This window comes from Pteropus alecto, unplaced genomic scaffold (genome assembly GCF_000325575.1).
Source record: "Pteropus alecto unplaced genomic scaffold, ASM32557v1 scaffold81, whole genome shotgun sequence".
In the NCBI taxonomy this organism is placed as follows: Eukaryota; Metazoa; Chordata; class Mammalia; order Chiroptera; family Pteropodidae; genus Pteropus; species Pteropus alecto.
In genome coordinates, this window is record NW_006433378.1 from 19,971,011 (window position 1) to 19,997,586 (window position 26,576).

Consider the following 26,576-nt stretch of genomic DNA (forward strand, 5'->3'; position numbering starts at 1 on the left):
TTGTCTAAAAATATCAAAATCTTCAACTCCCTACAGAATAAAAGGCCAGTTATTAGCTTGTTTGTAGTCTTAAAAATGTGTTCCTAGATTTTATCATATAAAGGTATTAACAGATGGAGTAAACACAAAAGGTACAACAATTTCTTATATACCAAAAGGACATTGAACAATTTTACTTTTTAAGGTAAAAACTTTTTACATGATAAATACTATATACAGAAATATCTATCCAGACATTTGGAAGTAGCTTTGAAGACAGAGTAAACAAATAATATTAAAGCAAACATGTGGATGTACTATAACATTTTTATTTAAACTTACAACATTTTTCCACTTGGTAAAATGTGAAACAAATGCACTAAGGGGAGATATTAAGAAAAAATATGCTTCAGTATTGCATGTCTGTATAACTACAAAAGAAACAGTTTTAGCATCTTTATTCAATGAATATATTTTCCAGTTACTGGAATTCAAATTATTCTTAATTTATAGTAGATAACAGTAAAAGTCAAATTTATAAGCTAATGATAGGACAGGAGATCAATAGATAGTATGGATCTTGATATAGTAGGTACTGTGTTAAAATCTCTACATAGTAGATACTGTATTTAAACCTAAGATTAGTAGAAGCCAGATCCACAGCCTGATTGGTAAGAAGCAGACTGGCAACTTCCACAAGAGAAATTAATTGGATGGGAAAAGCTGGATCTACGACTTAGGTAGGAAAAGGCACTGGAACCACAACTCACTGATTGAAAACCACTGAAGCCAAACCCCAGAGACCCAGAGTAAGTTGTCCATCAGGGTCTTCAGAGCATGGAGGTCCTCTGGCAGTAGCAGGATGTCTGGCAAGGTCTGGGCACCACACAGGACGTCTGGCAGCTGGTGGGCCCACAGCAGGTGTCCTGACAGCCACTGTAGAGAGGGGAGCCCTGCTGGCAGGTACTGGGAGAGCAGAGACCAGCTCTGTAGACCAGGTTGCTGGGTTTGCACACATAGACCCCAAGGGAGCGGGAGGAGAAGTTCCCAGAATAGCAGTTGTAGAACTTTTTGACAGATGCGACCTACAATGAGAAGGTTCTGATTTTGAATGTCACTCCTTGAATGGGGCATTTATATACCCTTATCACTGGGTGTGTCATCCACATAGCACATAAAAACATGTTACCTTCTGCTTTTAATTGAATTGAAAAGATCACTACAGTCATGCATATGTAGTTTGGTGGTTTTACAACTAGAAAGTGCAGAATGTTTGCGTCTTGGAAGTCGGATGATAGTGTTGAATCTTCAAAGCTGTTAGTCATCTTCCTCTACCAAAGGTCACCCCGCAGATCACTCAGAGAACTGCGTTAGAGGTAGACAGTGTCTGAGCTGAGAGAAGCTGGCTAAAATTAAAAATAATTGATACCCCTTTCACAATCTGTCTCAAAATTGTTGCCATCTGGATAGCAAAATTACTAACTAACTGATCTATTCACAGTCATTTCTTTTAAACAAAAACATGCATTGATTGTTGCCAGGAAGTGGCAAAGTAACTTAACAAACAGTGTCATCAGGAAGCAGCAATGGTATTATGCAAGATATATGAGGATCTTTTTTTCAATTGGATCTCAATTTGAATGGCTTTAGTGAAATATTAACTGTGACATTCCTTTATTTCCCATGCTCCTACTTAAAACTGTATTCAGACTCAGAATCTTAGCTTGTTTTTCTTTCGTGTTTACTGTGATATGAGTTAAATATTATAAATTATTTTATTCAATTTTGTAATGTTAGAGCTACTCATCTAAAATGCTGAAAAATTGTTTAAAATAAGCACAAAACATGTGGCAAAAACGCCCTATGCATTTTTATCTCTAATCCAAGGCAGTATTTACCACTAAAAGAATTCCCCAGAATCTGGACACTGTTCTTGTTCTAAAGAAAGTTTGTAAAGTAGTTAATTGCCTCGAAGTATTGGACCAACGGAGTCATCTTAAAGAGATTCTTACTTTGCTTCAGAAAAGCATGTACATCACTTTGAATTAAATTGTTTTCAGGTGTTCCCGACAAGTATTACGACATTTCTAAAATAATGGTTATATTTTTTCTTGTTCTATTTACTTGTATTCTACCCGTGTGTAGTAGGGTAAGGAAGATTGAGACCTCGAGGAAGGAGAGAGATTAAGAAGGCTTGTCTTGCTGTGGCTTCTGTACTGTCTAATGTGTTCATTTAATATAAAATAATTTCCACTTCTCAACAAAAGTGTTTGGGTGCAAAAACCTCCGTTTTGTTGAGAAAAGATATTAAGTTCAACATTATTTAATATCCGATCTCATAGAATATTCTTCCACAGAAATAGCTTACATAAGAGAGGATGACATTGAAGCAAACAAGCAAATTGAGTTTAGGTGAGTTAAATATTTATCTGGATGTTTTGATGTTCAATATTTTATTGACAATTAAAACGAGAAGGTTTTGAATCTACTAGAATGTTTTTTTTCCTATTCATAATAAAAAAGCCTAATAAGTAAAAATTACTTTTTTATAAACAGAGGACAAACTATGTTCCCTAATATATGAAACATGATTGAAGAGCAATTTGTCTATTCAAAATGTTCAGACTCATAAAGTCTACTTTGGGAGAGTATTTAGCAATTATCTGCAGTCCTCCCCTGATTGGAACACCATTTACAATTTTCTGGTCGGATCTTCCCAGAGCCCTCAAAATGAAATCTCATTACCTACAAAAGTAGCTCCTTTTAGATTTTTAGCTGAATCTTCCCTTAACACTTCCACCTAGTAATTTCTATTCCTCAGTGAATGAGTCTCAGCTCATTTCCATTGAATGACATATCGGCTACTGAAGATTGATGTCTTAAGAGATTTGCCTATTCCCACAGGTTGTTTTAAGCCATTTCCTGAACTACCCCATTTACAGTTAGCAATGATGAACTTTATGAAAGAGCCTAGAAAAATACTTATGTAATATTAGCCCTCTAGGCAGAACGTACATGTGACTTGATACATGTACCACATATGAGATCTTCCCAAATACATTCATTCTCTACTTCACACCAGCATCTATTTTGAAACCCTCGCCATTTCAATTTATAAAGGTGATTTGTAATTATGAATTCTTCAAATACTTGATCTTTCAATGAAGTCTACATGGAGTAAATACCTAATTTCTTAATTTTCTTTACCTTCTGTTGTAAAAATCCCACCCCGTGAGAGGAAGCTAAGGGTATAAAGGCCTATTTTTTATGTATAGTGCTTATTATTTAGTTCTCAATAGAATCAACACCACCAGAAATTACTTAAAATTTATGGGGATGGAGAATTTCTGATAATTTAATTTATTGGTAACTTCTATCAAGAAGCAAGTAAAGTTCAAATCAAGAATTCCTTGACTTACGTATCTTTACAATGTAATTTTCAAAGCACTCCTAAAAATATTGGACCCTTTATTTTCACATCAAAAATTCATGCACACAAAGGTGGCTGGGATACTTGTGCTAGAAGAAAACTGTCAAATGTGTTTGACACTCATTTAGTATTTCTACCAATGAAGGGTTCTTAGTGGGATCTTTTTCTATAAGGTCCACAAGATTTGGAAGACAGATCAGATATTGAGGATTTTTTTTCTGCTCTTGATTGGTTTCCTAAACTGGAACAAAATAAATGCCCTCTCCAGACTACAAAGGATTTTTGAAGCTTTAAACGAACCAAAATTATCACTGTGTTATGCATTTGATACGATATATTCAAAGACAGGATGAATAAAACACCAATCTTTCAGGTACAATTATGGTACAATTACATTCATCAACCCAAGCTAGATGAATGAGAAATGACATTTATGCTTTGTGAACAATTGCTTTGAAAAACTAATGAAATTCTTTCCTTTAAAAGTCTGCATTCATAAAAAAGGTCTTTGAAGGTTAATGTATTTCATTTTTTATTGGAGCCTAATTAGGCATTCTTATTAAAATGGGCACATGCTACCACACCCATCACCAGGGTATAAAAGTGTCCAGTATAGAAGAGAACATTCACAGTCACAAACTCTTCTCTGCAACTCAGCCGAACTCAGAACTCCTGACAACATGTCTTACAACTGCAGCTCTGGAAACTTCTCCTCTCGTTCTCTTGGAGGCTACTTGCAGTATCCAGTTTCCTCCTACAATTCTTGCTACCCCAGAAATGTTGTCTGCTCTCCCAGCACCTGCCAGCTGGGCTCCTCTCCTTACAGTGGCTGTGAAGAGACCTGCTGTCAGCCCACCAGCTGCCAGACGTCCTGTTCTGTGGCCAGATCCTACCAGACATCCTGCTTCCGTCCAAGGAATTCCATCTTCTGTAGTCCCTGCCAAACAAATTACGCTGGATCTTCAGGATGTGGAAGTATTGGCCTTGGGCCTTTTGGTTATGGAAGCCCTGGCTTTCAGACTCTGGGCTGTGGGTCCAGCTTCTGCCGCCCAACTTACTTTTCTTCCAGGAGTTGCCAGTCTACTCGTTACCAACCAGCCTTTAACTCTCACTGTTTTGGATCAATTTGCTGAATAGCTTCAATTATCTCATGCCTCTGTCTGCATTTCATGAAACTTTAGCATTCATCCCGTCTAATATCTGCAATTACTGACTGTCTGCATCACCAGGATTTGCCGTCACAGTCCTCTTGGAAGTATATGATTCACTGTGGACAAAGTAACCTTGACCTGTTGCCTTTTTCTAAATCAGATATATGAGATATATCTTAAATTTTCACTCTTATGCTAAAGCTCAGAATCACTTTTATTTTCTTTCTAAGATTGTGTTCTTATTTTTCCTAGGATTCTTTCACATAACTATATTAAATAGATATGGCATCTAAAATAAACTTATTTCTCTAGAATGAATTATGGCATTTCGTGTTTTTATTTGTATGGTACTTTTAGTGAATGCATCCTGTACTTCCTACTGTCTTCACTAGGAAAACATTTTTTTGGTCTTCTTTGTTTCAAATGTTCCATTATTATTTTGCTAGATAGAAAATAGGAAGTTTAGAGGAAAATTTAATTATATGGCATATGTTATGGGTCTTAAGAAATTTATATCCCCTCATAAGTACATTTGTTCATATATTTGCTTCAGAAAATTTTGTTTTTAGTTAGGCATTCATTGAAAAAAATGTTTATCGAGTTTCAATTATAGAGCAGGCATTATGCTAAACAAAGACACAAATTCTCTGCCTTCACAGAGTTCACACACATATATTCTAACTCACTGTCATGTAGCAAGTGCAGTATTTGGATGAAAACATAAGTTCCAATGGGAGCACAAACAACAGGGGCTTCAAAGCAGTGTGAGGAAATCACGTAAAACTCATTGCCAGCAGAAAAAGTAAGATATCACTTCATATAAAAAATAAATCTTGCTGTTCTAATGTGTTAGCTGCAGTCTTTTGAGAAATAGCTGCCAAATAAGATATGACATGAAAGAGATTTTGCTGGGGCGGGGAGGGGGAATACTTGTCAGGGAAAATGGGGTGGTAGCTAGAATGTTCTGGCGGAAGCCATTAGACCACAGTTAAGGTCCAAACTCGGTAAAAGAGAGAGGGAAGAAAGGAAAGAAGGGAGGATGATTGAGTTAGAATAATCTTCTTCAGGGTGGCTCCAAGAAAGGTTTGGTTAGGCACCCATTAAAGGAATTCCCTGTCTCACAGAGATGGGCCTGACTTCATGTTCCTTCCAAGCTATCACTGGCCAAGAACAGAGCACAGATGAAATTGGCAGCGATAGAGCTGACCATAGACCACATTTTTTCATTTTTTCTTTTTTTTGAAGCTTTGAAGATGATGTCACAGGTTTTACTCTCTAAATATCTTAACATCTCAAGTCATCATAAGAGAACTTTATTGACTATAAACTTCTTCAAATATTTCATGCTAACATAGACCAAATATTCATGCTCACTAGTCCCTACGCAAAGAGATTTATGTTTCTAGTATGAGAAAATGAGTTTAAACAAATATTTATTTGTCCCTGCTATGTGTCAGGGTTTATGCTGGGTCCTGGAGGATGCGAGTTTAAGTTTAATGGAACTGACACACAACCATCAGCAGTACTATAAACTATGACTTTAGTTAGACTGAGTTTGTACTAGGAAGGTTTTTTGGCCATGGACATCATACTTATAAGTTTAAATCTTATTATATAAGAAACAGGAGATCAATGTAAATTTCTGAGTAGTAATTTTAGAAATTTATTCTTCCACCCAAATTTAATATACCTTTTAGGGGACAGAATTTTAAATAAGAACTTCGATTTTATTGTTATCATCAATATTTTATTTGTAATAATATTTGCAATTCATTTTTTTCATGTTTTATCATTTGGAATACTTTTGGCTAGAAAAGTATTAGAAATATTTTATAGTTTGTGGACCATATCCTATTTTTCAACTCTTGTAGTTAATACCAAATTATATTGTTAGGTCTTTGTTGTTGGCTGAAAACAAGATCACAATATTTAAAAAGTTTCATTATAGACCAAAATAAAAATTAGTTATGAAAATTTAAATCATAAGTCTATTCACTTTTATGTTATTTTAAAAAACAGTAGTCAAATTGCGTGGGCTTTGATTTTTAACAATGCGTGTTATAGCAATATATTTTTATAATCTATAAAACAACACAGAGAGTTGAATTGGGTATTAGTTCAGTTATCTTTTGCTTTGCACTGTTTCGTTTTTAAAAAATAAGACATCTGCAGTACAGAGAACTTAATTTGTCCAATATCACACAGCTAATCAGTGGTATACTGAAAATTCAATTCTATTTTTAAAACCATTTTTTTAAACCATATCACCCCATGCAAGGAGTAAAAATAAATAGATAAAGGAGCACTCACCTGTATGATGCAAATCATCACAATCTTCTGGGTAATAAAGTGTCTCTATTCCTTATTAACATTTTCTAAGCATTTGACATCAAGGAAATACTGAAAATTTCTTTTTCAAAGATCTCGTAGAATTCAGTTATTAGGAATGTGTACCATTAACAATTTGAATTTCTATGGATTTATTTTTTAAAGCCCAGTAAAAGGTAAAATGCATGCTGAAAATATTCCAAATAGATATAACAGTATACATGATAAAGTATCTAAGAATATTTATTTGAGCAAGTGGAGTAAAAATTGAGGAGCGATGATATAAAAGAAATAGTATGGAGAATTGGACAATATTGCATGCAAAGAGAGGTTCTACCTAAATTTTGACACTTTACACAAAGACAAGAGTGTTCATGCAGAAGATCTAAGTAAAAAGCAAGCTTTCTTGTGTAAGATACAATGCATTCTCAATAAGCCCATTGGCTATTACATTCTCATAACTACAACATTAGAGATTTCTAACTATTATGATGTTGACTTAAGTGATTCGGTTTTACATAATTATTGAGGAAACACAAAAAGAACCAGCAAGAAAATTAAAAATATGGGACTTTTTAATTTTGTTCTTTCATACGTATTGCTCGGAATATTTTCACTGCGTATTAAAATAGAGTAATAAAATTCTGCAATGATAAATTCTAAATTGCTCAAACTCATAGGACCAGGCTGCTATGAAGCAGTGGTCAGTTGATTACAAATTCATTTTATTCCCTTAAAAATTATAAAATCTGCCAATCATGTACAAATTCTATTATAAAGAATTAGAATTTATTTAGTTTATAGAAGGAAAGCAGGAAAGCAAGCAAGCAAGCAAGCAAGAGAAAGAAAGAAAGAAAGAAAGAAAGAAAGAAAGAAAGAAAGAAAGAAAGAAGGGAAAAGTATTTATACAACAAATATATTTGAGTATCTACTGTCAGGCACTGAAAGAAAGAAAGAAAGAGAGAGAGAGAGAGAGAGGGAAGGAGGGAAGGAGGGAGGGAGGGAGGGAGGGAGGGAAAGAAGGAAATATTGAAAAAAAGATTCTGAGTATCCACTGAGCTGGGTTGTGGTAGGATGACTTGAGATCTTATCTCTTAATTTCCACTTATTCTTTTTGAGAAATTTACTTAACTATTTTTTTCTTTTAAATTTACTTACATGGGGTGATTTTTCTGGCATACAAGCTGGTAACCTTTGATGACTTAACTCCCAGCCTCAATTTCTTCATTTTTATAATTGGATAAAATCTATTTGGTAGAATTAGTCTAAGGATTAAAAGAGGTATTACATTTAAAAAAAAAAAAAACTTTTTACATAATAGAAGGCAGCTGACAAATGTTAGGTCCTTCCCACTGCTATTTTTACTAGTTTTAATTTACATGTCCTAAAACATAGACGTTTCTTTGGTGGATAGTTAACAAATATTTACTGAATGTCAACTGTGTGACAGTCACTGTGCTGGCCTTGGGTTTACAAAGATGAAAAGACATAATTCGGACTCTCAAACAACTTACATGGAAGTTGTTTTTTTTTTAAAGTAGTAGGGGAAAAAAAACATGTTACTTAACTGCATTAGAAATAGGCTCTATCTAGCTCAAGAAGAAAATTGTTTTCAAGTGCTGTAAGATTAAAATGGGCACTTTGCATAGGAATTTTATTATCCCTCCTTCTATGTACGTGAGCCCATGAAAGAGAACAGCTCTACTACTAGAATGTCCACACTCTCCCTGATGCAGCAGGCTTGACTGTGTAGTCAGGGCAATGGGTGCCAGAGAATACTCTTGTAGAATAGATGCTTTCAAATCTGTGGTACCCTGATCCATACTAGGCACACATTTTACTTCAGAGCCTAGCATGTGTGAGGTGACTCTGAATTTTTTTATTTATCTCATCCCATCTTATGCCATTTCATTCTATTATTTCTTATTAAAAGAAGTACGAAAAATCATCTGCGAATAAATTGTTACCCACTAATCATACAAGGCTCACACATTGAACACGTTTGCTGTGAATATTATCCACATGGGAGTTATTAAAGCAGCTAATTCCATGTCTTCCCGCTTGAATTTATCCTCCAAATTTTCTATTCTTTTTATATAACAGCCCACTGTCTCTCTCCCAGAAAGTGCAACAAAATTTCTATTAAACCATGGTTCAGCCATAGGTCACTAGTTGTTTATAGAACTCTTAGCTTTCTGGAAACTTTTTATAAGATAAAATTGCATACTTTGGAATGAAAGATAATTGAGAACAAAATCAATGAGCTACCACCTCATCCATGTCAGATGGCTATCATCAAATAAATCAACAAACAACAAGTGTTGGCGAAGATGTGGAGAAAAGGGAACACTCGTGAATTGTCGGTGGGATTATAAATTGGTGCAGTACTTTTCACTCAGAATAGAAACAGTGACACCTGCACTCCATGTTCCTTCAGCATTATTAACAATGACCAAGACATAGAAGCAACCTAAATGTCCAACGGATAAATGGATGAAAAAAAGTTGGTATATACAAAAAAAAAAGAATATTAGTCTTAAAAAAAGGAAATCTTGCCATTTGTGACAAAACTGATGAGACTGGAAGACATTATGCTATATGAAATAAGCCAGGTAAAGAACAACAAAAATTACATGATATACTTAAATGATGAATCTGGCAAAATCAAACTCATAGAAACAGAGAGTAGAATGAACTGGATGCCAGGAACTGGATGAGGAAAATGAGGTATTAATCAAAGAGTAAACAGTTTTAGCTATGCAAGATGAGTAAATCCTGAAGATCCGTTATATGGCACAGAGCTATAGTTAACAGTGCTGTATTGTTTACTTAAAAATTTGCTAAGAGGCTAGATCATATGTTAAGTGTTATCATCATTATCTTCATAAGAGGGTAGATCATATGTTAAGTGTTATCATCATTATCATCATCAAGAGGATGGGAGGAAACTTTTAGAAGTAATGAATATGTTTCTGGCATACATTGTGGTGATGGTTTCATGGATATATATTTATCTCCAAACTCATCAGGTTGAATACATTAAACACATACAGCTTTTTGGATTTCAGTCATTCCACAATAAAGTCATTTAAAATAAATGAAACAGCGAAGTGAGGAAGAATTGCACTAAATAAAAACAAGCAGGGATATATAAGATTTTTCTTAGGTATAGAAATTTATACAAGTTTCCAAGCCTTAGTTGGGGTATTTTGCGGTTTCATAACATCACTCATATAAATGGGAGTTTATGAAACTTACCAGAAGCTGGTTTTTAAAGACTAAATGAGAGATGAATATGGTGATTAATTACTGGTGAGCAGGTACATATGAGAAACTAGCACATTTCTTCTTACTGCGATACTGTTTCTCACCATCTGTATGACAAGAATGAAAGCAGTTTTTCAAAACATTTCTCCTCTTTTCTCCACACTCCCCATTTTGATTTCTGCAAACTCAATTCTCTTCCTTCAGAGACTCAAAGAAAAAAATGCAAAAAGAGGATGTGTTTAAATTATGTCTTTATAATTTCAGTGACTCTAGCTGATGAATACTCAAGCCGAAACATGTGACTTTAATACTTTATCAATTCCTATAAAAAGTGTTTTCTTGCTTTCGGTTTTGATTTTCAAAAACCTTTCAGCTGTCCAAAACTCCTCTTAATATTCCTCTTAATATTGATACAAATAAAGGTTAATACAAATTTCACAGTTAAATGTCCAGCAAGGGATGTTCCTCACATAATTCAAAATCAAGTATAAACACGCATATGCATTTGTTCAAATGCAAACATATACTTGATAGTTACAAAAAGGTAGATTTTTAAAAATTTATTTATTTAAATTAGTTTCAAGTATATAGTACATCGGTTAGGCATATATATAGTTAAAAGTATTTTTGATACTTGTAGTTTCTACTTTGTCAAAGAATGTTTGATTCTGTGTTTTAAAATAATTTTTCATTAATTTAAGGATTTATCATACTATAGGAAGAATTTAAAGAGGTAAAGACGTTGGAAAGGAATTTTTTTGTCTGTTCACTCAAAGCCATGTCTAATTGAAATGTTAGAAGAAAGAATGAGAAATTAGGTAAAGGTGATAAGATAAAGCGACCTCAAGCAGACATAATGAGGAAAGAAATGGAACAAATCAAAGAAAGTCGGTAAGACCAAGAGTGTTTTTGACAACTATTGTCTTGTGATGGAGGGAACAAAAACTTTAATGAAGGGAGTGGTTCTCTTGCTTTCCCTTCCGTACACGTATATATGTGGTGAGAATGAACGTTGAGTGTGAAATTGCATGTTTAAATGGTAAAATTTTTTACAGCTTTACTGATATACGATTGACAAACATTGCATATATTTAAAGCATACAGTGTGATGATTTAATTTACATATATATTGTGAAATTATTACCACAATCAAGCTAATATATTCATCATCTCACTTTTTTATGGTCAGAACACTTGAGATTTACTCTCTTAGCAAATTTTAAATATACAATACATTATTATTAATCATAATCATTATGCTATGCATTAGGTCTTCAGAACTTATTCATCTTACAACTAAAAGTTCATATCATTTGATCAACATCTTCTCATTTCCCCCAGTCCCTAGCCCCAGATAACCATTCTGTTCTCTCTTTCTATTAGCTTGACATTTTTAGATTCCACATATAAGTGACATCATGTAATATTTGTCTTTCCGTCTCTGGCTTATTTTACTTAGAATAATGTTCTCCAGGTTTATCTATGTTGTTGCAAATTATTCAGTCTTAAATGGTTAACATTTTTTTTAATTTTCAAATTCAAATAAAGTAGTCTCAGATGATTAAATCTGAGGCTAGCTGGACTAACTAATTGCTAAGCACTATAATTCAAACACATCAAAAAGCATATGTTCATTGGTTTTATTTTTATCAGTTAATGAAGGGGAAAATGTCTTAAAAATAAAAGTTAACCTAAATTATTGCAAGTCATGAATTTAAATACTTACTAGATTCTTCAATAAACACTGAAGAACAGGATTTTTTATGGCTTTGTACTTCAGATAAAGCTGGAGACATATGTTTGTCTTGAAAGTTGTAATATTTTTCTTACAGATTTTACCTATCAATCAGAAAATTAATAGAGACAGGTAATCATCATTTAAGGAAATTCTCTTAAGATAAAAAAATACAAAAACATATGTACTATATAATAATAATTTTAGTAGTAATAAGACTTCTTAGCCATTTGTCCTAAACTAAAAGGACTTGTTTTAAAAGGTACTTTGTCTTATTTTCTAAATAAAATTTTACTATTCAAAAAGAAACTACTCAGTAGTAATGACAAAAACAAGATCATGGATTGTAAAAATATGTTGGTAGTACCCTTATTTTACAAATGTAGAGAGTAAGGTTTGGTGAACTATGAGAGTAGTATACAAAATATGAGCATGACATGTAAATGATATATGATGTTTGCACTATGCTACTCTTTGGAATAAAAGTTGAAAAAAGTTAACTCCACAGATAATCACAACTAAAGTCACCATAGACTGCCTATTGCTGTTTCTAAAAGGAACAAAGAGATATGTTTTGTTAGAGTTAAAAGATTATTATATCAACTACATCATTTAAATTGTCTTTGAAAAACGATTGTATCTATCCGGTCATTATAATCAGATATCTATGGGAACAATATTTATTATTACCAAAAATAATAAATCATTAATCATTTAGAAGGTCCAATCAACATGAAAGAAGCATAATGTTCAGAAATCATTGTTTTTTTGCAACAATAAGTAGATTCAATGTGAAAACAACAAAGAGAAAAATAATGCCTCACATGGTCATCATGAATGATATAAACTGAATATTGGAATCAAGGTCAAGCAATTGTTAAAAAGTTACTGCACAAGCATGACCACAAAGTTAAATGAACTGCAGTTAAACTGATTTTCTAAATTGAAGAACTGGTGCAATCAAATAGGTTAAATAAGTTGTATATGATGCCACAATTTTGATAATTTTTGCTGTTAAATCTTTATTGAGATGAGGTTGCCATTTCTTTTTCTAAGTTGTTTGTCATAATTATTGACCTTTTGGCCAATACACTGAATGTTTAATGCTCCAAAAATATTAGAGAAAAATTTAAAAAAAAAACTCTCTACATGTTGCAAAATCAACTTGTTTGATTATTTGCTTGAGCTGACTTGTTTTAATTGCTATAGACTTAGTTTTTCACCAGCATCTTATGCTATTTCTAAATCCTAGTTATACATTTGCTTATTTTGATTTTAAATATCATGTTCTATATTTCCTACCAGTCAGAATAAAAACACACAAAGAACTAGCCGAAGCAATCAAGTGTTCTCATTAGAAAAAATTTAACTGTGAAATAACTCACACAAAGACTCTACCAGAAGAATTATGTTCTTTGAATAACTCTATCACACCTCCTCTCCAGGGTGATGGCACCTCATGAATTTATTTCTTCTTTCTCATAAAAACTTCTTCCACATGATACATCTGAGGTAGAAATTAAGCAGACTAGAAGAATTCAATATAATTTGTAGGGTATCAGAGTTGAAATTTATTTTACAACAATTAAATACTGAAATAGTCACTCACTAAAGTCATTTTGGGGGGGAAATAATGTCATTTTGAGAGATCCTGGTTTATAAATGTCAAAATAGCTCCCAGTGATGGGACAAAAATGATGTTAACTCAATGAATGCAAAAAGTTAGCATCTTATTAATGGGTGTTTAATTGATTGCTGAGAAAATGTAATTTTCATGACCAGATGGAAGCCAAAATATTATTTTCACTCTGTCTTAAGTCCTTATTTTGTGGCCAAAATAAGAACGGTCACTTAAACCATTGAGGTTACAATACCCACCACAAAGATTCAGTGGAAACCTGGATTGTCAATGACCACAGCCTAGTCTCTATTGCAGGAATGAATTCATTCGGGTAATAAAAGCTGAGTTACATGAGCTCCACCATCACTCTCTGCACTGTGAGTTTACAAATCCTCATACGCAGGGATGGTAAAGCCGGCAGCCTTTACATCTCAGATGACATCTGAGCCCCCAAACCTTTTAATATTCCCTTGATTCCAGCAACAGATGGCCTTCTACATGTTAACGTTTTAATTTAGTATTCCTTTAATCAACTTGGTGCCTATTAGAGGTAATTTTTCCATCCTCAAGGCTTTGGCTTTTATCTGACTCTGGTTGAGATTCCCATAAACTCACTCCATGACATCAGGTAATATCCCAACTGTATTTCAAAAGGTTATTTTGGATCACTAATTATACATGACTGCTCTGGCATTTTCTCTAAAAAAGATATTTTAAGTAAATGTCATGATCTGTCTACCATATTCAAAACCAACTTCTATTAAAGGTATAAGCACTTCAGCTGAGCCCCTGGGACAAATGTATCTTCCACCTTGGCAATAATAATGGTAAGAATAATAAGTGTTTATTCATACTTATTATGTAGCATGAACTTTAAATATATTAATTCACTTAATACAATCATCCTGTGAGGTAAATACTATTATTACCCTCATTTTACAGATGGTTTAGAGAGCTTAAGTAATAACATACACAAAGTTATCACAGCTTTTAAGTGCACAAGTTGAATTTTAACTTACGTTAGCAGACTCGAGAGTCTATGTGTTTTCCACTTGCCTGCACTGCTGATTTAAGAGCTTTCCAAAAGGGGAATAAGGTAGGCGCTTCTTTATGATGTTTTCTACAACACATTTATATCAACTAGGAGCATAATTTTTATAAAGGAGATTGATCTTTGCCGACTTTTCATCCATCTCCTTTTGGTCTCCGCCCATCACCCCTGCCACATCTATTCTTAGAATTTCATTTACCATGTGATCTCCCCTGGGTTCCAGGTCTCTCACTATGTCACTACGCATGAGCCTGTCCTCTACATGTCTTACTCAGGATTTGTCCCTTCTCTTCTTTTTTTCTTTTTTCCTCTCCACATTTGTGTCTGGTGTGTCAGAAAGAAAGACGTTATGTTTAACGTACAGTCTGTCTTCCTCTCAAAACTCAGGAAATAAATTTATAGTTCTAACCATACCACATGTCATATCCCTAAGTATTAAGTAATATTAAGTGGTGATTTGATTCGACTTAGGAAACTGGAGTAATTGTTTGGCAAGTATATCTATCAGGGTTCTCCAGATAAACTAAATCAATCGTGTTCTCTTTCTCTCTCTCTCTCTCTCATTCTCTCTCTCTCTCTCTCTCTCTCTCTCTCTCTCTCTCTCTCTCTCTCATATATATATACATATATATGTGTATATATACTTTATATGTACTATAAAGATAGTGAAGATGGCTTGTTAATTTTTTCCTTTAACTACTTCCTTGCTTATTAAATAGCGCTGTTCTAAGATCTCTGAACAGAGTCTTGGAGTAGACTGGTGGAGAGAATTTGGGTTTGGGCCTCTTTATGTTATATAAACAACTGCTGGGATGGGAGTTCTAATGATTTATTGTACTTGCACTGTTCATTTACTGTCTGCCTAGGAAGCAATCTGGTATCCAATATGAGCTATTTAAATCATTTTAGCAAATTATTTTAGTTATCATTTCAAAATAAAATATAGCATAAAAGAAATGCAAATTATAATAGGAACGTATCAAGTTTAATAGCTATCTAGTAATCTAGCTGTGAGTGAAGTAAGAAAGTAAGATATTTCACTATATGAGTCTGTAATGGATTTCAATGTAGATGCATTAAGTTGAGTAAATCTAGATTTCATTGAGGAAGCTCACTGTTGAGCAGGGGTGAAAGATAAGCAAACATCACATTACACAATAAGTTGTAGAAAAAAGAAAACGTGGAAAGAATATAGTTGAGCATAGACTTTTTTTTCTGAAATATGATCTAAGAGTAGTTCTTATATGCTGTTTTATATGATGAGGGCATGTTTCTATGGAATGAAACAGAGAAGAAACAAGTTATTATGAGGATAAAGTTTTAAGGTAATAATAAGAATTTAGGTTAATGTCTATTATTTACACTGTGTTTGGCCATTCTTTTATGCTTTGCAAACACTAGCTCATTTAATTCTCACCACATTACAGGAGAAACAATAAAATTATCTTCACTTCGCAAACAACAAAAATGAGACTTAATGAGGTGAAATAAATTGTTCCACATCATGGACTTAATCAACAGTTGTGTTTACATTGCAACCCATGCAGTCTAACTTCAAACTTTGGGTTTCTAATCAATAAGATGGACAGGAAGGAGAATGGCATCTTAAGATGTGAATGGAGTAAAATCCAATTTAGGAAAACCCTTAATAAAAAATATTTTGATGGTGAGATAAAAAGACTTGAAATAGAGGAGAATTGGTGATAAAGAAGATGGAATCTCTGTGAGAAAGATTCAAATGGCAGGACTAAAGATAACTAGTAATCAACTAATAAGGAGAGGAGAGAAATTAGAATTATTTTTATGACTGACTTTTCCATCTTGGAGTACTAGGTGAATGGAAATATCAGAACAGAGACCAGGAAGCAGAAAGGATACATGTGTGAGAAAAATAATCTATTTAATCAGAACATGTTGAGATTCAGTTGCCTATATAGACACATTTGGAAACATTCTTCAAACAAATAAATATCAGGAGAAAGGCCATATTCGAGGCATGCCATAAGGTGCAAATAAAAATATAGATAAAAATTTAAATAAAAACATAGATAAAATACAAAAAAGTAAATTTTAGATAAATGAAATCTTTTTAATATAAATCTGTTCTATGTGATATTTTACACTTCTTTTAAAAACATATTGTTTATCTTAAATTCAAATTTCACAAGTTGTCCTGTATGTAATCTGGCATCCCTGCAAACTGGAGAAGTAAATTTGAGAAGCATCACCCTGCAGAGAGGAGACCATTGATTGCTTTGTACCAATGACATTACCTAAGAAAAAGAATTTCTAAAAGTAGAGTCTAGATAGAAGGGTCCATGATAGAATGCAAAGCTTTGCCCCTTTCCTGATTTACTCACTTTACCTTATAAGTTTATATTCCACTTTGACTCCTGTTTCAGCTGTATAACATTCTTTGACAAAAAAAAAAAGAGAGGGAGACAGAATAGAGAATGAGAAATATATGGAATAGAGTCTAGACACTCACTTACCTAAGCCAGTAATCAGTCAACTCCCAGTCATGTTAGTGAACCCAGAGAAGCCATCTTATTTCTCTCAGCTCTTGGATGAATAAGCATAAAACTTATTGTTATATGGCATGGATGTGTATAGTTGCGTGTTATGCAGCAGTATCACAGTAGCATTTGTGTAGCATTCTTATGATCACCTTGATTACATGTGTTTGGGGACACGACCGTGTGCTTAGGTTGAAAACTCTTTACTATTTAATTTATCATTGGTTATTATTATCTCACAACTCACTAATGTAAGATTTGGAATAGTAATTTAAGCTCCCCAAACTATAATTTTTCTCACTTATTCACTACGATAACAATACTTATCTCCTAAATTCTGAAATGTAGGTGTGATAATGTTTGTCAGACAAAGTAAGTATGCAATAAATATATTAGTAGTAGTAGTAGTTATATTGAAGTTGCCTTTTGATTATACTTTTATACCAAGCAGAGTTCCTAGCATATTAGAAATGATTAATAAATATCTATGAAAAAGTTAATATAGTATGATGTTTAAAATAAAAATAAATGCTTATTTTTTTCATTAAGAGAATCATACATAATTAAAAGGACTCAATGGAGAATCTGGCATATAAATAAATAATTAATAGGTTGCTGCTATTGTAGATTTATTCAGTACATGTTTTACGAAATACTTCCCATGGATCAGGCATTGCTCTAGGCACTGAAGATTCATCAATAAATAAAACAGATAGTCTTTGCCCATATGGAGTTTACATTCCCTGGGGAAGACAGATAATATGTGAGTAAACAATTAAATATATAACACCCATTGGTGATAAGTGCTATCAGATAAAAAGCTGTGTAATGGACTAGGAGCCAACAGGATAGTCATGAAGTGGCATTTGCACGTGAAGCTGTCAGGTGCCTTGTGGAATAAGAGAAGACATCACAACAGAGATAATAGGCTGATATTTGAAGATGAGTAGGAGCTCATTATGAAAAGCGAAGCATACTATCTGAGGTGAGAAGGGAGCTAGCGTAAAGGCAAATATTTGAGAAAGATTATGGATTATTTAGGTAATTACACTATTAATTCATTTAATGTTTACTGAGCTTCATATCTGGTGGATGAACTTTATGGTCCATGCTCTTCTGCAAATTGATTTTTTGACTGAATTATGTTATATATTTTTTCATATCAGAACACCGAGAGTTGCATAATTTTCTTTATAATAGCAGTATGTATGTCATCCCAAGAAGATATATAAAAAATCTATTTAAACAAAGAATTTTGAAACAAAAGAACTAAAGAGTGAATGGAAGCTTTGAGTCCTGGAAACCAGATAAGAATACATGAGAATGTATAGCCATAGTCCCAGTGACAGATGACAACTATGGACATTAGAAAATGGGTAAAACCAAATTATATACAAGGAGGTAGGACAAAACAATTATTTTTTTGGATATGTTATTGGATGTGGAAATGAGAGAAGAGATATGGGAGCCTCTCCAGATTCAGACCTGACTGGCTCTATGGGTTATGGTGCTCTTATCTATAGGCCATGGCAAGATGCTTGGCAGAAATATAATTATATAACAATATTAAGCCTCAGAATTTCTAAACTCATTGCTGGAGCCATAGCTAGGTCTATAGTTTCACTCTTGTCCTCCAAATTTTGGAGAAGAGCAATTATATTTGTTGAATAAGATAAATAGATGATAGCTGATAGATAGATAGATAGATAGATAGATAGATAGATAGATAGATAGATAGATAATAGATAGATAGATATGATATATAGGTATACATAGATATATGGATATATATTCAGATATCTATATCTGTAATTTTCTATATTAAAAATAAAAAACATTTTATTCAGGCATCGTATTTGATCAGGTAGCCTGTATTTTTACTCATATATGATAAACTATGTACTAAACTGCCAGCATTTTTCATTGATTAAAGAGTTTTTATATTGATTTTCATCATTCGATTGCCTGTGATCAGTTTGAGCTCAGTAATGAAATGTGAATATGATTATTGTCCATCCATGTTTTAAGAAATTATTCTCCCTCCAATTCTATTCTTTAACATTAATACTGGATCCTAAATTAGCAATTTTTATTCACTAACATACCAAGAGTACACAACATTATTATGCCTTTTTTCAGAATTAAGACCTGTATCTTTAATAAGGAGATTTATCCCCTACTTTCATTGAGAAGAAATACACATTTTAGTGTCTTACTGACATAATAAAATTCTCCCAACAGAACTAGTTAGTGACTGTTATTTATAAATATGTTTTATGCTCCCAGCTTCTAATTCTTTAATAATCAAATCAAGAACAGAAACATCGCTTTTGCAATATGCTTCTAAAACCATGACATTTAGGAGAATCACTAATTATCTTTGAGCATAAATTTAATAGCTTCTGAACAGTTCAGATCAAAAATCAAAAAGATCTTCAAATAAGACCAATATTTCAACTTAATATGCATGGTACACAAGGTCATACTTAGTAGGGTGCACTATTTGTCTAGAGAAAATTATTTTTGAATAATCACATGTTATGTTTCACATAATTGTTCTCTAAAAGGCCTACAATTTTTTAGTATGTTTATCAAGGCAAGCTCTAAATACTACAAGCTTTATATATTCTTACACCCCTCATATATGCAAAGGTGCTAACTAGTTCACATATTGTTAAGTTTTTAGAAAACGAAAAATAAAAAATCAAAGATATCAATCATATAGAATTGTAACTACAGTTAACCTGCAGGGATCTTTCCACTGTACCTCTGATTAAAGCATAAAATAATAATCTAAAGAACTCTATTACATCCCAGGGATTTCAAACACACTAAGCTTTAGATTTCAAAACCTCCCTAGCAAGATTAAATGCCTGCCAAGGATATTTAATCTCTGCTGGAGATTCTTTGAATTGATGCCTTCTAGTTTAAGCACTTGTATGTGTACTCACACTAGTTCTCATGTCATCCTCACAGCATCATGTAAGGCATAGTCTACAAAAGTGACTGGGCCCTTGATCTATAGATTCTCCTCTTCTATTGTATTTTATTTTTCTTGCTTCCCTTGCTCAGTTTTCTGATTTGAGAGGATATCTGCTGGAGATTCTTTGAATTGATGCCTTCTAGTTTAAGCACTTGTATGTGTACTCACACTAGTTCTCATGTCATCCTCACAGCATCATGTAAGGCATAGTCTACAAAAGTGACTGGGCCCTTGATCTATAGATTCTCCTCTTCTATTGTATTTTATTTTTCTTGCTTCCCTTGCTCAGTTTTCTGATTTGAAATCTAAATTACACTGTAAGTAAAAAGGTAACAGTTTTCCTGTGGGAAATTGTTCATACAGTAATGTTCTTCCTTTGGGTTTATAGAAGAATAAAAAGAATTTCTCAAGAGATAAGTAGTAGGGTAGTAGGGATGAAGGAATCCAAGCATGAATTCAAGTGGATTCAGACACATGTCTGGTCATGTCAGATGAACTAGTGAAACAGGCTGCTCTGACAACTTTAAAAGTTGGTTAAGAAAACTTCTACAGGAGGATTCAACTTGTGTTCATTGTCGATGTTCCAAGAGGTTTGTTTCAAGTGGTGAATCAAAGGAATCAGCCTAAAAGAAAGTCCCTTTGGAGAAATTGAGAAATTTTCTGGGAGAGAATAAATTTTGATGGAAGAAAGAGCCAAGTCCCTTGACCATAACCTTGACTGTTAACAACCATGAGACTCTTACTAATAAAGCATCTTGTATATTACAAAGGTTTGACTTTGTGCCTTCATTCATTCATGAGAATGTTAACAGTCCTCTAATAAAGTGTGAAAAGGAATCAGAAAAGATTCCCTCACTCCTTTTTTCCATAGAACACTGCACCATTTGGTTCCACGCATCATGTCAGTGTTAGATGGATCTGCCTTATGAGGATGATGGCGATCAACATATGTCAACTATAGACGTGCAGTTCCTGCTCAGGAAATGAATGATGCTTCTCAATATTCTCCTCTGCTTCATGCCAAAGATTGTAAAAAAGCAAAGGCATACCTGGCCAGACCGGTGGTACCATGAAGATTTTCAGTGGGGGAAAGGATATAGAAAGAACATAGAGGTTATTTTGGATAGTGAAAATACTCTATATATTATCATGATAGATGCCTATCATATATTCTTCCAAACCCACAGAATGTAAAACACCAAGAATGAACCCTCAGGTAAACTATGAACTTTGGGTGATGATGTATCAGTGTAGGATCATCAACTGTAATGAAAGTGCCACTCTGGTGGGGGATGTTGATAGTGGGGGAGTCTGTGCATGTGTGGGAGGAGAGGGTATGTGGGAAAACTCAGTACCTTCCTACCAATTTTGCTGTGAACCTAAAACTTCTCTAACAAAGTAGTCATAGAAAAGAAGATATTTAGCTAATATTAATGTGACACAGAAGAATGCACTTTAATGTAATATGTGAATGACACAATTCTTAGTAATTCCAAGAACACTTGAGGAACACTAGAGGAGGCTGATTTCCTAAGTGAGTAGACAGTGGTAAGTTATTTTCATTTAGTGTTAATATGACAGCCTATGAGTTCTCAAGTTTGCGCAATGTGATGAACTAGAAACATTTGCATTATACTATATCTCGTAGCCACACACCTCATTTCTTCCTAAGTAAATTTTTTATATTAGTTGCCAAATAAGATGTTAAAATAATAAAAATAGAAACATCACAACAGGACAATTAATTTACATCTTAAGTAAACAATTTATTGGACAAAATGCAAGTTTTATCCAGCGTCTTGCTAGAAAGATAACATCATGGTAATAGCTGTAAGAAAAGTAAACCAAAAGGAGGAGATCAAACTAGAATGGTTATGCATATTGAATATGCATTTAGCTGATGGGTTTGTGGGTAAAAGCACAAAATATTCATAGTAACAGTTTATTAACTTATAAATAGCTATCAATTGATCCTGGAGAATATAAGACGAATGTTTTGGGAATAAAAGCACAAGATAGGACCAAACACATTTGGAGGTTTTCCATCAGCATCCACTTATAGCAAATTTTTAGTAGCAGCGGGAGAATCCATATCCTCCATAGCATGATGGGCGGCAGCAGCCATACCCGTAGCTTCCATAATAACAGGGGCGGTAGCAGCCACATCCGTAGCTTCCGTAGCCACACCCATAGCCCAGTCCACGGAAGCTGCCACATCTACAGCCATAGCCACAGCCCAGGCCACCAAAGCCTCCATAGCCATAGCCCAGGCCTCCGTAGTAGCTGCCGTAGTAGCTCATGGTGTCAGGGGTGGAGTGTTAGTTTGCTGTTCAATGCAAGATCCTGAGTGCGAATGTCAATATGTGTCGAGGGAGGCTTATATACTTGAAGCAGAGCATGTGATAAAACATGTGCCCCACCTTTGGTGTCATTCCATGAATTATACTTGCCTGAGACAACTCATTAAATCTATGATCTCCTGACAACACTCCTTAAGAATGTCTGAGCTAGCTTGGCTGCCTAGTTATGTTCTTCCTGAGTTTGTTGCTCTAATTTTGTTAAAAAGAATTGCTGTTTCTTCAAAGTATGGACATACCGAATCCTAAATAGAATTCTTTATTACTAGGCACTTAACATCAGTCCCATTAAATACTGTTGAATTTCTAATAAGATATCTTATCATAGGCGTTTTGGGAAATTGTTTTAGATTCCACCAAATATCAAGAAACAATCCGTCAAACCTCTCTTAAATTTATCACTTTTTTCAAAAAGCACACATTTTGCAACATGAGCAGTGAAGGATGTACTTCTTTTCAGAAGATTAAAAAAAAAAAAAATACATCAAGAAAGACTTGGTTCACCTGCTCCGTACACCAGAAAACAACAACAAAAGCTCACTTGCTTTCTAGAGTTTTACAACTTTTACCATAAACCATTGGTAGATTTATTTTTGGCTTTACACACTGACATACTTGTTTTGGTTTAAAAAATATAGCACGTTGGAGTCAGAAGTGGTGAGACCAAGTCACAGTGACCAAGAATCTATCTTATGAGAAGCCTTCAAAAAGTTCTTTTTATATCCTGGGCCTTTTCTCCAGAACGAGTTCTAGCCTCACTGCTACTACAAATGTAGAGATTATATTTGCCTCCATACACCACTTTTCCCTCTTTTTCTAACCCGTCATCATTTATCCATGTATCTTGCATGTCATTTTCAAACTGCACTTGAAACATCACCCAACTTTCCTCCTACGTGATTTGTTACTGCATGCAGGTAAAAATGCGAAGTGGGTAAATGGTTTTGTCTCCCCTGTATATTCAAGTCAACACTACACTCCTTTCATCAAGATCTCCACAGTCAATATTATATGTTTGCCTCTGTCTTTGCCTAATCTCTGCCCATTTTTTGTTTTCAGGCAATTTCTAACTAACCTTTCCTAAGATATCACAAGACCTTTCTAAGACACTGATAATTACTTGCCTAAAACATACTTCAACTCCTAAATCATCTGAAATTTTTAAAGGACTCGTACAACCTGGAATACTTAAGAAATTCTCTAAATGTATGACACAATTGGAAAAAAAGACAAGGAATGAAAAAACACTCTTTGGAGACATTTGGCCTCATATTCACAGAGTCCCTCACTTGACCTTGAGCCCAGAGAGCTAGTTATCAATACCCAAAGCAGATCCCAACCTGATTAAGCCCTATGGAAATGCAGCTGTATCTTGAAATTTAGAACTCAAAAAACTGAGTTTTTTATGTGGTTATGCTCATTTTTGATCAAAGTTATCAGAATTATATGACTTTAACTAACAGTAAAGTAAGGACTATATATATCATACTCAGAACAACTGATTGGGTGTTCTAGGAAATGTTTTAAGGCTGACTTAAGTTCCAACAGGCTTTCTGGTTTTAGAGTGTCATTTAACTCAATATTAATTTTAATCTCAGTGCAATCTCAACCTAAATTCATTTTATTTTTATTTCTTGTTTTATAAAATCAGCCAAATGATAAAATATTTCCATTTTTAATGACTCATTTAGGATCATGAATAAATTACATAGCATTAAGGATTTCACACTGTTCTCATGTAGCTCTGTCAGAGCATGTGACCATGATTAAGAGCTATTTTTCATTTGTTTTTAATGCATAAGACTGTTTTGACTTTATATATAGAAACGATATGGGACACAAATAAAAAACTTTAATAACAAATAAACACAAAAATTGTTTTCAAAGAAGAAAACACATGACTATGATATACATAACTTCTAAATGTTCTCTAGCTGTAAAAACAAGAAAACAACTGTTTAAAAATATGAGACAAATCTGTATTTTGTATTTTTTTATATACACCAGTGAAGAAAAAGTCACATTGGAAATTTCATTGCGCGGGGGCGGGAGGTGGTATTATTTTTCTGTCTATTCAGTGTATCAAGTGCAGATTTGGACTATTCTTATTTTTTTTATAAAGTTTTATCTCATGACCCAAGTTTCTATTCATGTTGGTGGATAGAGGAGTAAAAATTGTTCTCTTTTTGTTATAAATTCAAAACATTTCCTCTCACTCAGATACAGTTCAATGCAATGTAAATAGAAGAAAATTATGATAATATTGATTATACTAAGAATGTCAACTGCAGTAATAATTGTATTGATTCTATCTTGTCAGCTCCATGGAAACTCTCCCTGGAGATATTAGCCAACTGAGAGGAAAATAGAAATCCTATTTTACTGGATCAAACCTCATAGCCTTCAATAGTTACTTGGCTCTACCTGCCTTGCTCAACCCACTGTGATAATACATATATCCCAGGAAGCATTGACTGAAAGAAGAGTTCATGATGCTTATTTTTGTTTAGTATTGTTTGTATTTTATTTGTTTGTTGTTGTTGTCACTTAGTTGAGTTTTAACATTGCTCATTATTTAGTTACATTCAAAAGCAGATAAACTAGAAATTGATAGGTGCAATTCTCACTATCAAAACAGTAAAAATGTTAGAAAAACATAGATGTCAAGTGACCAATCTCCATTAAATCAGTTATGATAACTTAGCTCTTCTTCTAACCATGTGTTGAACTTACAAAATGGTTTATTTGACAATATTCTATGAGAAAATACATAAAAAGAAAGTCAGCATGTTGTCAAGTACCTGGGACTAAAGACAGCATGGTTCTGGCCCTAGTCTTGACTAATTACCAGGGAAAATCACATAATTTGGGTTTTCCTGCCTACAAACATATGGGACAGGATTGCAGAGTTTTAATGTCCCCTTTCAAGAATTTAATTCTATAATTCTACTTTTATCTTTGTTTTATTACATTTGCCCAGCTTATATCAAATATCACTGGGGATGATATCATTACCTGAAGATATCATTCAGTTTTACAAAAACATTTTTGTAGCTATTTTACATACTCTTCCTAATTTCTCATACTCCCAATAAAATGGTCACTTTTGAAGGGACAATATTTTACCAAAACTCAGCTTTCTATGATTGCTTTTAAATATTGAATGATATTTCTAGTCACTTGAAGCCACATATAAAGCATAATATTTTGCTTTATAATAAAATTCCTGTTTGTTATTGTCCTTATTTGATTACAGTTACTTCAACATGATGACGAAAAGGAGGTGGATGCTGAAGAACAGTGTTCTCTTCAGAGGATAAGTGAAACGAATGAGTTAAATAACCAAAGGCCACATTTTATTATTCAGCCATGACTTTTAAGTCACTCTTACTTTACATGCATAACACACTAGATAAAAGCAGAACATTATGAATAAAGATAATATATAATTCAAAGAATCGTGGAAAAACAGCTTACTTTCTCTAAGATTTATAAATATGGATTATAAGATTTGTGGAAAGTTTGCTATGATTATAGTTTTAATAATATGATGTCTAGCAACCATAAATAGATATATATAATACCATCTGTTTTTATAAAAAATATAAAAGGAGACAATCAGAATTTTTGAAGGAGGTAGAGGATTAGTTCCAAATCTTGAACTCCATTAAGAATTATATATAGATAAAATACAAACTATGTGAAATAATTAATTTCTTATAATGCATATATATTTACATCTCCATGGTTGATTTTTGCTGTCAAATTCAATTCTGAATGTTATATAACAAAAATAAAAACAAAGCGTGACATTCTATTGTTTTGAATTATAATTCTCGAACTATAGTTTTCTTCTATATGATTATATATATGTATACATGCGTATATAATTATCTGTTTTGTATTTCTAATTGGCAAATTGCAAAACCTATATATAAGTATGTACACATAATTGAGTTAAATGAACCGAAAAAAGCCACATTTTTTTTTTTACTTGAAATTAGGTCATTTAGTGTGTATTCAGCATAAGTCATCTGTTAGTACCTAAACTGAGGATGCCAGGAGACATGATGCAGACATGTTTATAAATAATAGATTCTCTGAAATTCTGAGATTTCTCTTGATCATTGGCATACAGTAACTCATTCCACTGACAGA

At 33.4% G+C, this 26,576-nt stretch overlaps 2 protein-coding genes across 2 annotated transcripts; one reads left to right on the forward strand and one right to left on the reverse strand.

The window, feature by feature from the left end:
* Nucleotides 1-4,038: 4,038 nt before the first annotated feature.
* On the forward strand, nt 4,039-4,542 carry LOC112476812 (keratin-associated protein 15-1). The gene has a single exon (XM_025044215.1). It carries the CDS (start codon nt 4,090-4,092, stop codon nt 4,540-4,542), a length of 453 nt encoding a protein of 150 aa, XP_024899983.1. The 5' UTR covers nt 4,039-4,089.
* Nucleotides 4,543-22,130: 17,588 nt separating this feature from the next.
* LOC112476803 (keratin-associated protein 19-8-like) lies at nt 22,131-22,361 on the reverse strand. The gene has a single exon (XM_025044196.1). It carries the CDS (start codon nt 22,359-22,361, stop codon nt 22,131-22,133), a length of 231 nt encoding a protein of 76 aa, XP_024899964.1.
* Nucleotides 22,362-26,576: the final 4,215 nt, after the last annotated feature.